Source organism: Hyla sarda, chromosome 2 (assembly GCF_029499605.1).
Source record: "Hyla sarda isolate aHylSar1 chromosome 2, aHylSar1.hap1, whole genome shotgun sequence".
In the NCBI taxonomy this organism is placed as follows: domain Eukaryota; kingdom Metazoa; phylum Chordata; class Amphibia; order Anura; family Hylidae; genus Hyla; species Hyla sarda.
The window spans coordinates 375,519,361-375,536,105 of NC_079190.1; the positions used below are offsets into that span (position 1 = coordinate 375,519,361).

At 42.7% G+C, this 16,745-nt stretch overlaps 1 protein-coding gene across 7 annotated transcripts in view; it reads right to left on the reverse strand.

The window, feature by feature from the left end:
• Positions 1-16,745, reverse strand: part of RAP1GAP2 (RAP1 GTPase activating protein 2) — an 882,491-nt gene that overhangs the window by 105,360 nt on the left and 760,386 nt on the right. For all 7 annotated transcript variants that reach the window (XM_056558445.1, XM_056558442.1, XM_056558446.1 and 4 more), the window contains 3 exons: positions 15,560-15,638; positions 12,950-13,003; positions 8,775-8,858 (listed from right to left, as the gene is read on the reverse strand). In XM_056558445.1, coding sequence (XP_056414420.1) covers positions 8,775-8,858; positions 12,950-13,003; positions 15,560-15,638 — 217 coding nt within the window. The remainder of the gene's footprint in view (positions 1-8,774; positions 8,859-12,949; positions 13,004-15,559; positions 15,639-16,745) is intronic.

Genomic DNA, 16,745 nt, shown 5'->3' on the forward strand with positions numbered 1-16,745 from the left:
CAAAAAACGTTGGATAGCACGGAGTCCGGAGGGGCGTGGCCAATCTAAGACGGCAGAGAGTTTGTCTGGATCCATTTGTAGTCCCTGGCCAGAGACCAAGTATCCTAGGAAAGGAAGAGATTGGCATTCAAACAGACATTTCTCTATCTTGGCATAAAGTTGATTGTCACGAAGTCTCTGAAGAACCATACGGACATGCTGGCGGTGTTCTTCTAGATTGGCAGAAAAAATCAGGATATCGTCCAGATATACAACAACACAGGAGTATAAGAGATCACGAAAAATTTCATTAACAAAGTCTTGGAAGACGGCAGGGGCGTTGCACAGGCCAAAGGGCATGACCAGATACTCAAAGTGTCCATCTCTAGTGTTAAATGCCGTTTTCCATTCATCCCCCTCTCTGATGCGGATGAGATTATAAGCACCTCTTAAGTCCAGTTTGGTAAAGATGTGGGCACCTTGGAGGCGATCAAAGAGTTCAGAGATGAGGGGTAGGGGGTAGCGGTTCTTTACCGTGATTTTATTAAGACCGCGGTAGTCAATGCAAGGACGTAGAGAGCCATCTTTTTTGGACACAAAGAAAAATCCGGCTCCGGCAGGAGAGGAGGATTTACGGATAAAGCCTTTTTTAAAATTTTCCTGGATGTACTCCGACATAGCAAGAGACTCTGGGGCGGACAGAGGATAGATTCTGCCCCGGGGTGGAGTAGTGCCCGGGAGGAGGTCAATAGGACAATCATAAGGCCTGTGAGGAGGTAGAGTCTCAGCTTGTTTTTTGCAAAAAACATCCGCAAAGTCCATATCCTGGCGGAGCTCCTGACGCCTTTCGGAAAAACGCATGTCAATGCGAGTGGCAAGATGGATGAGTTCATGTAGGTTAGCAGGGATTTCTCGTGCGGCCAGAACATCTTTAATGTTGCTGGAAAGGCCTTTTTTAAAGGTCGCGCAGAGGGCCTCATTATTCCAGGATAATTCTGAAGCAAGAGTACGGAATTGTACGGCGTACTCGCCAACGGAAGAATTACCCTGGACCAGGTTCAACAGGGCAGTCTCAGCAGAAGAGGCTCGGGCAGGTTCCTCAAAGACACTTTGAATTTCCGAGAAGAAGGAGTGTATAGAGGCAGTGACGGGGTCATTGCGGTCCCAGAGCGGTGTGGCCCATGACAGAGCTTTTCCAGACAGAAGGCTGACTACGAAAGCCACCTTAGACCTTTCAGTAGGGAACTGGTCCGACATCATCTCCAAGTGCAGGGAACATTGGGAAAGAAAGCCACGGCAGAATTTAGAGTCCCCATCAAATTTATCCGGCAAGGATAGTCGTAGACCAGAAGCGGCCACTCGCTGCGGAGGAGGTGCAGGAGCTGGCGGAGGAGATGATTGCTGAAGCTGTGGTAGTAGCTGCTGTAGCATCACGGTCAGTTGAGACAGCTGTTGGCCTTGTTGCGCTATCTGTTGTGACTGCTGGGCGACCACCGTGGTGAGGTCGGCGACAACTGGCAGAGGAACTTCAGCGGGATCCATGGCCGGATCTACTGTCACGATGCCGGCTGGCAGGTAGTGGATCCTCTGTGCCAGAGAGGGATTGGCGTGGACCGTGCTAGTGGATCGGTTCTAAGTCACTACTGGTTTTCACCAGAGCCCGCCGCAAAGCGGGATGGTCTTGCTGCGGCGGTAGTGACCAGGTCGTATCCACTAGCAACGGCTCAACCTCTCTGACTGCTGAAGATAGGCGCGGTACAAGGGAGTAGACAGAAGCAAGGTCGGACGTAGCAGAAGGTCGGGGCAGGCAGCAAGGATCGTAGTCGGGGGCAACGGCAGGAGGTCTGGAACACAGGCTAGGAACACACAAGGGAACGCTTTCACTGGCACAATGGCAACAAGATCCGGCGAGGGAGTGAAGGGGAAGTGAGGTATAAATAGGGAGTGCACAGGTGAAGACACTAATTGGAACCACTGCGCCAATCAGCGGCGCAGTGGCCCTTTAAATCGCAGAGACCCGGCGCGCGCGCGCCCTAGGGAGCGGGGCCGCGCGCGCCGGGACAGGACAGACGGAGAGCGAGTCAGGTACGGGAGCCGGGATGCGCATCGCGAGCGGGCGCTACCCGCATCGCGAATCGCATCCTGGCTGGAGACGGTATCGCAGCGCACCGGGTCAGTGGAGCTGCCCGGAGCGCTGCGGTAGCGAGAGAGAAGCGAGCGCTCCGGGGAGGAGCGGGGACCCGGAGCGCTCGGCGTAACATTGTCTATTAGCTGTGGGGAAGCTATTGACTGCTAAGTGAATAACATCTTATGTTATGTTATTGTTTTATTGGTTTATAAATGTATTATTTATTCTGAATACAAACAACTATAATTTCTGTTACACATATACACATAGAATATTGAAAAATAATTTACTAAATTATAGAAGACGTCTTAGTAAGAAACTACTAAAAGGAGCTTAAGTGACCAAAATATAATTCAGCACCTTGGAGAGCGAATCATTTTACTAACTCAAAGTCTTATAAACTCTTCAAACCAAATGTTCACTTGAGTAAACATCGGTACTGAGATGTAACCCCATCACTGGCAGACTGAAAGAAGTCTGGGTCCCCGGACAATAAAGTCATTGACCCCATATCAACCACAATGGTTATAATACACTTGAGCTTTTGGTAATACAATAAGTTTCTGTTGCACAATATTTATCTCATGTAATTTTTTTAGAACCTTCACTTAAACATTCAATTGTTGAGCAAATGGCCCAATGACAGTTATAGGGCATAAAAAAATTAAAAAAATTAAATATCCTTGCATTTGCTTCCAGTCCAGTGCTACTTCCAGTTCCAAGTGCCCTAATGAGACTTCTCCTGATGCAGCAGTGACACAGGACTAGGAGCAAGCAGGGTGATATAGTGCCTGTTTCTTGTTAACTGATTTGCAGGATAAACCTGCAAATAATAATAATAATAATAATAATAATATATATATATATATATATATATATATATATATATATATATATTCGAGTAGGAAAACACAAAGACAATCGTGCACTCACCGTCCAGCTATTGACTTGATGCCCCTCTTACGGGATAAACCGGGGACACCGGACTGCAGAAGGTGTGCGCTCAGAGGCAAACAACCGGTGGTATTCGCGCAGACTAGCGCTTCATCTGGCCGGATGAAGCGCTAGTCTGCGCGAAAACCACCGGTTGTTTGCCTCTGAGCGCACACCTTCTGCAGTCCGGTGTCCCCGGTTTATCCCGTAAGAGGAGCATCAAGTCAATAGCTGGACGGTGAGTGCACGATTTTCTTTGTATTTTCCTACTCAAATTCTTGCTGAAATCTAATTTTCTACATCCTAGCACCGCCGCATAAGACTCATTAGTTGTATACTGGAGGACTGCACAGAGCTCCCTGAGTCTCCGTACTGTGGGTACAAGATATCAGCGGTGCCATCTCTCTCTTTTTTACTGAGACACACACACACACATATATATATATATATATATATATACACACATATATTGTACAGTGACCCCCCGACCTACGATGGCCCGACATACGATAATTTCAACATGCGATGGCCTCTCAGAGGCCATCTCATGTTGAAGGCAGCATCAACATACAATGGTTTTGTATGTCGGGGCCATCACATAAATGGCTGCTTCAGCTGCTGCCGGATAGCCGTTTACGGTGCCCCATGTGCTCCGGTGATGGTCTCTTACCTGTCCTCGGGGCTCCAGAGCGTCCTCTTCGGGATCTTCTGCATCACCGGCGCTCTCCTTCGTCATCATCACGTCATCCAATAGGAGCGGCGTGCGTAGTGACGTGATGGCGGCGACGGAGAGCGAGGATCCCGGGGAAGAAGAGACGTCCAGAGCGTCGGGGACACCAATGGAGGGTGACATCCAGGGCAGCAGTGACGAGCGGTGACGGTCCGGAGCGGCGGGGACAGGTGAGTATAACTTCCTATTCTTTCCATTGCACGTATCCCTCAACATATGATGGTTTCAACAAACGATGGTTCATTTGGAACGGATTACCATCGTATGTTGAGGGACCACTGTATTAGAAAAGCTGCTATATATACTGTTGCCAGTTTGACAATTAGAAGCTATAAATGAATGGTAGGACTTGCAGCTGGAAAGCCACAGGTTGCAGACCATTGTTGTAGATTGTAGATGTTATATCCTGCTTTCCCTATAGACATAGAAAGCAGTTTGGAGCTCACCACACCTATATTTGGATTGCTATGTCAAGTTAGTAATACATATCTTTGTTTGTCTTCAGCTACAGCAGATGCTCCTTGGACTGAGAATGAAGTGGAGGGAATTTACTAAGACGCCATATGCCATGTATGAAGTAGTTACAAACACTTCTTGCCATCAATCTTTGTAGATTAGATGACAGCTTTAGCAGCTGCTTTAATAGCTGCAAATAATTCTTCTGAAGGCCAAGTCAGCTTGTGTATTGATTTTCGGATTATTTCTTGCGGGTGTCACTGCATTGTGAAATCATTGGAAATTTGGTGTAAGCTCTGAAAGTTGTATTTTAGATATCATGTACTGTAGTAGTCTGGATATATTGTCATATATATATATATATATATATATATATATATATATATATATATATATATATATATATATAAGGGTACTTTTCTATCTATGTGTACATTTTTACAATTGTTAAAACATAACTGTCATTTGTAAAAAGTTTTAACATGTCAAACAGAAAGGACAAACGTTTAGATTGCACCAGGTCCCACATCAAGACCCACTGCAATCCCAAGTTATAAGCTGTGAAGAGTGTGAGGCAGCGTTCTTCACCGATCTGATTCTTTCACTCCAAAGACTAATGCAGTGAAAGGATGGGATTTAATTGACGGACGGCGAGCTCTGCCGTGCACTTCACTAGCTTATAACCTACAATCACCTTGGGTCTCAGGACTGAGACCAGTGCTGTCAAAATTTTTGACATGTCTGGACAACATGTCAAAAGTAGCACTTGTGGATTTTGGTGGGGATCTGCAGAAAAATCTGCAACGTTGCTGATTTATTCCAGATTTTTACTTCTACAAAAGATCTGCAGTTTTTCCAATACATACAGGTGAATTTCCCCTTTCAAGTCTCGTCCATGTGTCTAAAACACATAAGAAAGATGTGTTCCTGTGTGTCTAATGTATCCCGTGTAGGTGTTTGTTGTTATTTCTGATTATATTGCTATATGTGTCCTGTCTCATTGTTATAAGGCTTTCTGCCACTCTATTTGTGGTCTCCCAATATCTCTTTAGGCAAAGTCAGGTTAGGTGACACCTGGGACTTCTCTCTGCTGAGCATTTGTTCATTTTGTAGGATGGCACACGTGGACATGGACTTATAGTTGTCTTGGGGCTATTCTGCTGGGGAGGGGTGGGTGCTATTGTTGGGGAGGTGGGGTGGCTAAGGAGCGGGAAATGGGGTTTATCTTATTTCTGTATGAAAAAGGTAAAACATTTATAAAAATATCTGATTTAAAAAAAATAAATAAATAAAAACACACAAGAAAAACAGATATTGATAAATCTGCTCCAGTATGTCTCCTGTCTGTTGTATCTGCTTTTGTCTTTGGTCTTTAAAACGGCATCTAAAACTCATAGGGGTTTTACCACCATAGATACTTATCCCCTAATCATAGGGCATATGGATAGGTGACTGATCACAGGGGTTCAAATCGACCAAGAAAATAGGACTCTCAAACAGGACCCTGAATGGGGTGCCAGTTCATAGAGCATCACTACATTCATTGTCTATGGGTGCGATTAACCCCTTAAGGACTAATGCAAATAAACCTGTATGCCCCTGAAAGACCATGCCTGTTTTTTTCAAATCGGGGATGTCTGTCTTTATTAGAGAATAACTCTGGTAACGTTTTGCCAATCAGGATAATTCTGACATTGTTTTTTTTTGTCACAAGTTGTCCTTCATGTACATAGTAAAAGTAAGCCGATATCATTTGTAGTTTTTTTTTACAATGCAAAAAATCATGAAATTTTTACAAAAAATTACGATTTATTGCTATTTTAACACTAATTGGTTGCATATATTTATACATACTGACCAAATAGTTTATGAAACTTATACTTTCAGATGTCTACTTTATTTTGACGTCATTTTTTAGTTTTTAATTAACATTTTAAATTAGTTAGAAGCCTAACAATTTAACTTGACATTTTTAAAATTTTTAAAATTTGAAAAGTACATCTTTGTTTGTGTGCTATGCAAGGTTTGCAGAAATTAAAAAGGTAGTAGAACATAGGAACACCCCCCCAAATGACCCCATTTTAAAAACAAGACCCCTCAAGGTATTTGCTAGGGGGTACAGCGAGTATTTTAACACCATAGTTTTTTGGCAGGAATTATTACAAAGTCAGTGTTAAAAATTAGAAAATTGCAATTTTTCACAAATGCATCATTTGGGGGGCATATTTTTTGTACATCACTTCTGATATTGAAAGAAATGCACCCTATATTTTATTTAGCTGCTTGTCCCATGTTCGGAAATACCCCCGCTTTGGCCATATATGGTTCCTTGGCCGCGTGGTAGGACTCAGAAGGAGAGGAGCGCCATTTGGCTTTCAGGGCAGAACAGTACCCCCACCCCCACAAGTGACCCCATTTATATACCGCACCCCTACAAGTTATTGGCTGGACTAGGGACCTCTCTGATTGGTCCTTGGTCGGCTGGCAGTATAACGCGTCTGTCTGTGACAGTTAAGGCTCCTGATGGATATATCCGCCATGTTGTGGGAATAAGCACCCGCTCATGGCGAACATATCCATCACTGCTGCGGCTGGGTAGCTCAGTGTGTCCGCTCATGACTGCTGGCGGAAAATCCGCCGCTATGAGTGGACGCACAAAGCTACCCAGCCGCAGCAGCGAGCTCATTACCGTGACTGCTGCATAATGTGTAGGATCACGTGGCGGACATCCGCAGCATATTACATGCTGCGGATGTCCGCCAATGCGATCCTACACATTATGCTTTTTTTTTTTTATTAGATTAATTTAATAAATGTATTTTTAATATATATATATTTTTTTTTTACACTTTTCTTAAATTTTTATTTTTTTTACACTTTTATTTTATTTATTTATTTTTACACTTTTTAATGCTTTGGAATACTTAGTATTCCAAAGCATTGCAGTTATATGCTGCCTGCCAGTTTTCACTAGCAGGCAGTATATTAGGACGTGCCTCTCAGGCAATACCCAGGGCAGACCTGGGGGTCTTTGTAGGACCCCCGGCAGCCCAGGTATGCAGTAGCACCCCGCGTTCGCGATGCGGGGTGCTGCAGGAGAGACAGAGGAAGCCCCCTCCCTCTGTCAGAACTCCTTACAGCGCGCAGTCATTTCTGACCGCGGCTGTAGGGGTTGAACTTCACTCCCGGCAGTGTGGCCACACGCAGCACCCCGCAATCGCGATGCAGGGTGCTGCAGAGGAGACAGAGGGAGCTCCCTCCCTCTGTCATAACACTTACAGCCCGCGGTCACTTCCGACCGCGGCTGTAAGGGTTAAAACTGCCAGGACCGAAGTTTACTTCGGTCCTGGCAGTGCAGCAGGGTCCCGGCTGTGTGATACAGCCGAGTCCCTGCCGCGATCTTGTGGGTGCACTGGGCAGCACCCACGAGAATAATGGACGAGTATAGACGTCCAGGTGCGGGAACGCCCGCCAACCTGGACGTCTATACTCGTCCATGGTCGTTATCGGGTTAATGCTGTACTCAGCTATCTTTGGCACTTCTATAGATCCTGCAGATCCTGCTTTGGTGCCCCAGCACCAAAGGCTGTCCTGTGGGCTAAAAGATTCCCTCGGGTATCCCTGCTGTCTCTATGTTCGGCCCAATGCTCCACAGTCTGACCTGTTGTAATGTAATATATTGTTATGTTGTGCCTTAATTATACTCTGTACCTTTAAGGAATTGTGGCAGAGGGATCAAATGGCCCTGATGCCCTAATGGGGGACCCCCAAACCTAGCCCCTATGTAGGGGAGGAGGAGCTGTGCAGTTAGGGTAGAAGTGTGTAGAGTGAGGAGTTCAGGAGTGGAGTGCAGGTACTGTGAGGAGAAGTCTATGAAGAAGAAAGCCTCAAAATACTACAGCCAAGTCAATCTCAGGAAAACCCCGGTGCACAGGTGAATGTCAAAGCCTGGTGGTAAGCAAAGCTATTGGGGAAAATCACGTCTTTTCAGTCAGTCAAGTTAAATCTCTCAAGCCAGCGTGGGCTGCTAATAATCTGAAAGCTGCTGTGACAGCAACTACAACTACTAGCAAGGCGACAGGTTCCCCGGGTTACCCTCTGCACATCCTTCTGCACTAAAGCTTACTTATATTGTCAAGGATTCAGTCATTGCAACCACAGTAAAGATAGTCATCCGTAACCTTGCATTGGTGTATTCATTACCCCGCTCCTGGTCAAGGAGAAGCTATCTCAACCTTGGACCATGTAGGTTAACGGTGCCTTGGCGTCACAAACTGATCCATACACCCTGCATACACAATCAATCCCTAGTAAAAACAACATTCACGTAAACAGAACTGATCTCCAGTCAATACATTTCTGTAACAAATGTATCCTGTGTGAATTTCTACTTAAGCAAATGAAAACATCTGCAGCAAATTCCCAATGAAATCCAAAACAAAAATCTGCAAAATCTTGATGCTGATGTGTGGTGACAACATCAAGGGAGTGCAGAATATTCACCAAGCCAGACACATAAATAAGTAAGAAAGATGACCTTGCACTTACTTGCCTAAGCTTCTGATATATGACACCAAACTTGAAGGTATTATTGATTTCATGTTCATCATAGGTAACAATCATTTGTGACGCCTGGAAACAAATACACATAATACATTGGTTAATATAAGTATAAAACACAGATATTCAATGCAATATTTTATTTTAGTCACAACTTGATCTTGTGTTAAATAAAAGTGTAAGGAACACAAATAGTTCATGATTCCTTCTAATTTTCGACTAAAATAAAAACATTCAGAAAGTGGACCAAAGCACAAACACTTTACAATAACATATTTTATAGAGAGACATACTGAACTGTACACAATTTTTTTTTGTTTTTTTCTGCCTTTTATTTTAATGATTATTTTACAAGATTTTTCTGAACACAGTGTGCATATGTTGCTTATTTGGTAGGTTTTAATGTCCTAAAAAAAATGCCATATCTAGGTCATGCTGTGTTTTGAAATCTAGAAGAACAAAAACACACGCACAAAAAAAAAAATTGTACCAGGCTTTGTAAACATATATTTCAATTTTGACTTTTAGCTAACATCTGGCCACAGCTTTTTTTTGTACTATGTATAGTGTCCCAGTATCTGTGTTCCAGCTGCAATCTATCAGAAGTTGTCATGTGGCTTAGAGAAACCATCTATCACTTGCTTAACACTGTGTGTGGGCTACTGTGGGTGAAGTTACAATTGCTTTACACATTGCATTGTCTTAATTGCCTGAGGTGTTCAGGAATGTAGGAGTAAAAATGTACATATGCATTTTATCAGATGAATGATGCCTTGGTCACATGATACTTCCCAGCTAGTGTCTATGCAAAAACTTCTAAAAGGTTGTGTGAAGAGTCCATAGTCCAACCATCTCTCCCATTAGGGTGGACCTAAACCAGTTTAGTTCTGGCTTTTGCCAGGGTAACATGTCTCTTAGCTCTGCTCCTTCTAAGCACACATACACCTAGTCCAAAGCATTACTCCTAGGCTAAGTCCTGTCCTGTAACCTTTTCAAGAAAAAGACTGCTACAAGCAAATCACTGTGTTTGCCTAAATGTTTGTCTCCAGTCCTCAAAGTGAAGGCATCATGCTCAACTTTCCAGCTCCAGGAAGGAATATCATCTAAATCAGAGGAGAATAAAGCTGAACAAGAGTCTATCTGCATACGCTGACATAGGTGGCAGAGAACACTGTGGTCAGACTGGAAAGAACTACACAACTTCCTCTGGAGCATACAGCATCTGATAAATACTGGAAGGATTAAGATTTTTAAATAGAAGTAATTTACAATTCTGTATAACTTTCTGGCACCATTAGAATAAAAAAAAAAAAAATGTTTGTTCCACCCGGAGTACCATTTTAAAGAAAAACAGATGTCACACAGGTTGGTGCAACAAGATCCCTATCCTGTATTATCCTGATCCCATAGACATGCAGTGAACAAACACTGGACCTGTTAGGGAATGTATATATGGGCAGGTTAGTTATTGTGGATTTTCCTCTCTGGAAACTCGGCAACGGGACACTGCAGGTTCAAACCTGCAGTGGGAAACTCACGGGTAACCCACCGGTGTGAACGTACCCATAGGTTCCTGTTTTTTATCTATACTGTTCAAAAAACAGATTCTAACAGAAACTGGTGAAATGGACACTTAAAGGGGTACTCCGGTGGAAAACCTTTTTTTTTTTTAAATCAACTGGTGCCAGAAAGTTTAACAGATTTGTAAATGAGTTCTATTAACAAATCTTAATCCTTCCAGCACTTATTAGCTGCTGAATACTACAGAGGAAATTATTTTCTTTTTGGAACACAGAGCTCTCTGCAGACATCATGACCACAGTTCTCTCTGCTGACATCTCTGTCCATTTTAAGAACTGTCCAGAGTAGGAGAAAATCCCCATAGCAAACATATGCTGCTCTGGACAGTTCATAAAATGGACAGAGATGACAGCAGAAAGCACTATGTTCATGATGTCAGCAGAGAGCACTGTGTTCCAAAAAGAAAATAATTTCCTCTGTAGTATTCAGCAGCGAATAAGTCCTGGAAGGATTAAGATTTTTTTTTTTTTAGAAGTAATTTACAAATCTGTTTAACTTTCTGGAACCAGTTGATTTAAAAAAAAATAAAGTTTTCCACCGGAGTACCCCTTTAACAAATACCAACTGATCTACATGTTTACAAAGGAGCTTCTCTGTTTGATAACTCTACCCACTCCATAAATAGTTCCACCCTCTTTTTCAGCATGTCCATGAAGGGGGCAGAGTTATCAGCCAGAGTGGGTGGGTGACAGATTTGTACGTACAGCAGCAGCCACCTCCCAGTTCAGTTAAGAAGTTAAGAAAAACAATATTAGTAGTAACAAGATGAAAATCTCCTGAACGGCTGCACCAATTTTCACTCAATTAAAAAATTTTAAAAACAGGGTCACCCACACTACATTGACAGCAATGGGATTCTGCTGCACCAGAATTTCCAGCCAAAATTCCTGAGTGGAATTCTGGTCAGAGATTCCGTAGAGTGAACATGGCCTGATCTGTGCCTGAAAATACACTGTGTGACCATAGCCTAAGGCTGAAAACACCCACAGCAATAATTCTTCATCCTTTAGGGTATGTTCACACTACAGTGTGTGAACGGAATCTCCGCTCGCTGAATTCAGCGAGCGGAGATTCAGCCTGGCAGCCGGCGGCGGCGGAAGGACCGCGCGGCACTGCGCCGTCATCATTGACGGCTATGCGGACTTCAGCGCAAAGAATGAGCATGTTCTTTCTTTGCGTGGAACAATTTCAGCGGCGGAATTGTCCACCGCTGAAATTTCGCAGTTTTTTTTTTTCCACCGTAACATGCTCTGGATATGGCATTTTGTTTAATTTTTAAGAAATAGAGCTATTTTTTCCTCCCATAGCCATGTGTGTATGTACAAATTATTTTTTTTTTTTTTTTACTCGTGTTTTGCCCCCAGTTCTTCAATAGACAAACTGGGGTTGCCTAATAAAAGAATCACATGACTTGTACTGAGAACGATACAGACGATAAAACACCAAATAAAAATGGCTATACTGATAAACACTATTTTTGAAACAAACAAAAACAAAACACCAAAATGCATCATGGAGGAGAAAAATGAGGGGGTAGTGTTGTGAGGCTTTTTTCAGGCCAAAAGGAAGGTCAAAAGTTTTGTCTGTTGCAGTTTTTGAGCCAAAGTCAGAAGTGGATCCATTAGGAAGGAGAAGTAAAAGTTCTTCCTATATATTATCCATTTCTTTTGAATACACTTCTGGCTTTGGTTCATAAATTCATGAAACTGTAATTTTGTATGCAGTTTTATTAAGCTGCAGAATTAGATCCAGTAAGAAGAAGAAGTTTCTCCTTTATATTTCCTGTTACGTTTGAATCCACTTCTGGTTTTAGCTGCATAAAAATGAATGACAAACTGCCCCAAAAATGCTGTGTGTGGAACCTCCTTATAATAAACAGTATTCCTCTGGAGTATAACAAATGTGGAGTGTGCTATTCTTACATCTCTGGGTTCTGCCATCACTCTGTCATTCTTCCTGACAATGGATGAATAAATTGACAAGGGGGCATTACCATTAGCTACGTCAATGAAGTGTATCCCTACACACAAGTACCAACAGGGACACATCATATAAAAAATGGAATGATCATGCCTAGTTTATTCAAAAAATTCTTAGTGAATTGAGAATATCTACAGTCTCTGGGTGCGTTCACACAAACTATATATTCTGCAGATTTTATACTGCAGATTTTCTGCTGGTAAGTCAATGATAAATCTGCAACAGAATATCTGCAGAATATGAAGTCCGCATTTACAGAATATTTTTACAGAATTTTCAAATGGAGAAATTCTGCGTGGAAATTCCCATGCAGCAGTCTCCTATTGTCTTCACTGGGACTCTGCTGCCCCGTGCACACTGCTGAATTTCAGCAGTGGAAATTTCTGCGTAAATTTAAAATTCAACTCCGCCCAAAAAAATGAACTTGTTCTATCTGCTCCGATGGGCATTGCCGTCAGAGGTAACGGCACATGTCTGAGCGGGCCTGAATCAGTCGGCAACTGCTGAGCAAAGAATGTACACCAGGAATTTCTCCAGGCAGACATTCCATAGTGTGAATGCGCCCTTACACTTCAAAAAAGGAAATGGAATGGGAAATGTACCTTTGGGTAGAGAACAGGATTAAATTTGAGTCCAGTGACGTCGTCACATAAGGCCTGTAATAACAAGAACAAGAGTCCACAGTTAGAAGATTAGATACGAAAAGTTGAGTAGTTGTATTTCATTGTGTCCTTACTAAGATCACATACAACAAATGTGGTATGGGGTGTGAGATGCAGGGCAGATGGAATTACCCTAGTGGCAAACAGCATTAACCCCTTGTATTCGCGACACCAGGGCATAGTTTATCCTCAATACCACCTGAAGGTATACCGCTGGATCCTGGATTAGGCACGGGGGTAATAATGACTCCGACACCAAGTTACGGACAACGGTAGCTTTACTGAGGGTAGACAGGTGGAAAAGTCTACACAGTTCAGCCAGGCCCACTGAGGTGACCAGTGACTTCAGAGACCTTAAAGGCTTGCTGGGACTTGTAGTAGACTTGTGGACATTTATTGCAGGCCATGCTGACTAGACATATGACTGTAACTTGACTTGACTTGTGACTGACAATACTGTGACTGTGGATTACTTGCAGGTTTGTAGCTTGTGGCTGCAGACTTGACTTGAGGCCTCCTATGACACTGGACACACACTTAGGCTCAACTTGACTGGACCTCAGCAGGAAGCAAGAGAGAGTGAAGAAACTCCTCCCAGGGATTTTATGGGGGAGGCTCTGGGGGGTCCCATTGGTCACCCTTAAGTCACCTGGTCCCTGATACCTCCAGGGTAACAATCACATGACAACTCAAATGTTAACCAGTCTTAAAGATACAACACTCTTAGGCTAGGTTTCCACAGTTTTTTCCTGCATTTTGGCAGTTTTTCTGGCGTTTATTCTGGCGTTTTCCCTGGTGTGTGGAAACAGCCAAATTTGTCTCCTGTGGCAGTTTTCTCACTACCTTCAGGTACCACTCTGTGGGTCAGATGCTGAGCGCCCGGTCCACAGAGTGTAAGGAAATGAGGAGGGATGTATAGCATCACTAATCACCTCGCCCGGCTGTATAGTATACAAGGGGGCATAGTGTACCCGTGCATACTATACAGGAGCCAGGAATCCTGTCACCAGACTGACAGGAATTCCTGCTCCTATAGCCCTTTGGGTGGTATACAGTATATACAGCTATCTATAGATAGCTGTATATAGTGTATACAGAACAGGAGGTCCCCTTACCTCCCTCGTTTCTGTCCCTGCTGGGTCCGTGTAGCTCCACCTCCTAGTGATGACATCATTAGGGGGCGGAGTTACAGACAGGATCCAGGCTGGTAAGTCTGAAGCTCTGTTAACATTGTCCGTTTTGGATAATGTGAACAGACCCTTCTGCCAGTGTCTACCCAGACAGGGAGACTCCATCTTTTGCTAAACTAAAACTCTCTGCATGCTGGGAGTTGTAGTTTTGCAAAAATTGGAGGCTCCCTGTTTAGGTAGACATTGCATTATGGGCGCTCCTAACCCATTTTTTTGTGTTTTTTTTTTCTTCTTGTTTCAGATCAGTGTATGCAGAGGATTACGGCGGATTCGATGGATTACGACAGATGAACTGGATTTTTTTTATTTTAATAAAATGGTTAATGAGGGCTGTGAGGGAGTGTTTTTTAAAATAAAATAATTTTTTTAAATGTGTTGTGTTTTTTTAAAATTGAATATTCAGGCTTAGTAATGGAGGCTGTCTAATAGACGGAATACATTACTAAGCCAGGGCTTAGTGTTAGCCCCAAAAACAGCTGGCGCTAACCCCCAATTATTACCCGGTACCAAACGCCCCAGGGGTGCCGGGAAGAGCTGGTACCAACAGGCCCGGAGCGTCAAAAATGGCGCTCCTGGGCCTAGGCGGTAACAGGCTGGCGTTATTTAGGCTGGGGAGGGCCAGTAACAATGGTCCTCGCCCACCCTGGTAAGGTCAGGCTGTTGCTGCTTGGTTGGTATCTGGCTGATACTGAAAATAGGGGGAACCCTATGCATTTTTTTTTTTTTTTTTTTTATTTATGGAAAAAAAAAGGCGTAGGGTTCACTGTATATTCCCTTAAAGTCTTGACAAGAGGTCATTTTTTAAAAACTGCCAAGGAGCCCAAAAATGCCAAAAGGATAAAAAAAAACGCCAAACTGAAAAACGCCAAGCGGATTTGCCATTTTGCAGTTCCCTATTGACTTGCAGCTAACATCTGGCCACATGCGGCAGAATGGGTGTTTTTATTGGTGTTTTTGTAAAAAAAAATACAAGTGGAAACCTAGCCTTATACATATATATAACATAGGGGATAACATATAATTACAGTAAATCAGATGCTGGGGGGCCACCTGACAGGGCAGCAAGGGTACGGTGTAACATGTGGATGGGCCACCACACAAACATTAAGCATTTGTTCTATCAAAAACAGAACCGCACTTTTCCTCAGTTTGTGTGTGTGGAGAACTGGAGCAGTGGTGCTGGATGCATTCAGGATTAAACAGTAATTTTTATTTTAGAAACGAACTAATGTCGCCAACAGTGAAATGTAACACGTGGATATGTCTTTTCATCTACTGTGTATGAAAAGAATAAAAATGAAGGTAGATTGAAGAAAGATAAAATGATGCCTCGGGTTCACAACTGATCATTAGTACTTACCTTTGCTATTTGGGGAATACTGGGAAGTTTGCTAAACCCAGCCAGCGGGATTCGTTCATGTAACGTTTTTGCTTTAGACCTAAACAGAAGCCACATACATTAGTTGATTTGAAAATAAAACTTTAAACAAGGTAGAAGGTAACCTGTTAATAAAATTCTACAAAATTATAATAATAGCCACGGCCATTTCCTTCTGTTAAAGATATTTTTCCTCCACAGTTATTGAGAATAGAGATCTGCAGAGCCGTGTTTACACAGTGATTGTATGTATATTTCTTTTAATTGAAAATGGGAAAAAATATAACGTTAGGTGGTGACTAGGGCCAGGTTCTGCCACCAAAAGTGACTAATGGTTACTTAACATGGTAATGACCCAGTATATTAAAGCTCGGTTCTGCCAGTTCGCCAAACTCTGGCAAAAAATTATAGTTTTGACCAAACTACTTCTGATAACACTGTCTAAGAGCCCTTAATGGGGTACTCCCGTGGAAAACTTTTTTTTTTTTTTTTAATCAACTGGTGCCAGACAGTTAAACAGATTTGTAAATCACTTCTATTAAAAAAAATCTTAATCCTTCCAGTACTTTTTAGAGGCTGTATACTAAAGAGAAATCCAAAAAGAAATGCATTTCCTGTGATGTCCTGAACACAGTGCTCTCTGCTGACATCTGCTGTCCATTTTAGGAACTGTCCAGAGAAGCATATGTTTGCTATGGGGATTTTCTCCAGTTCCTAAAATGGACAGCAGAGGTCAGCAGAGAGCACTGTGGTCAGGACATCACAGGAAATGCATTTCTTTTTTGGATTTCTCTGTAGTATACAGCCCCTAAAAAGTACTGGAAGGATTAAGATTTTTCAATAGAAGTGATTTACAAATCTGTTTATCTTTCTGGCACCAGTTGATTTAAAAAAAAAAAAAAAGTTTTCCACGGGAGTACCTCTTTAAAGCTTAGTATAGCACTGTTAAGTCACCTAGGAGTGTATTTATGTACTTCTGAGCTATTTTAAAGACATTGTTAATTTTAAAGCTACATCAATATGTATGGCTATGGGCAAACACATCATACCTGGTGGTAACTAATAGGTTGCATAAAAACAAACTGCACTCTTTTTTTTTTTTTGGAGTAGCAACAGGTTTTGTGCCTAGAAAGTAAAGAATCAATGGCTTTTTACAAGCTTTAAAAGC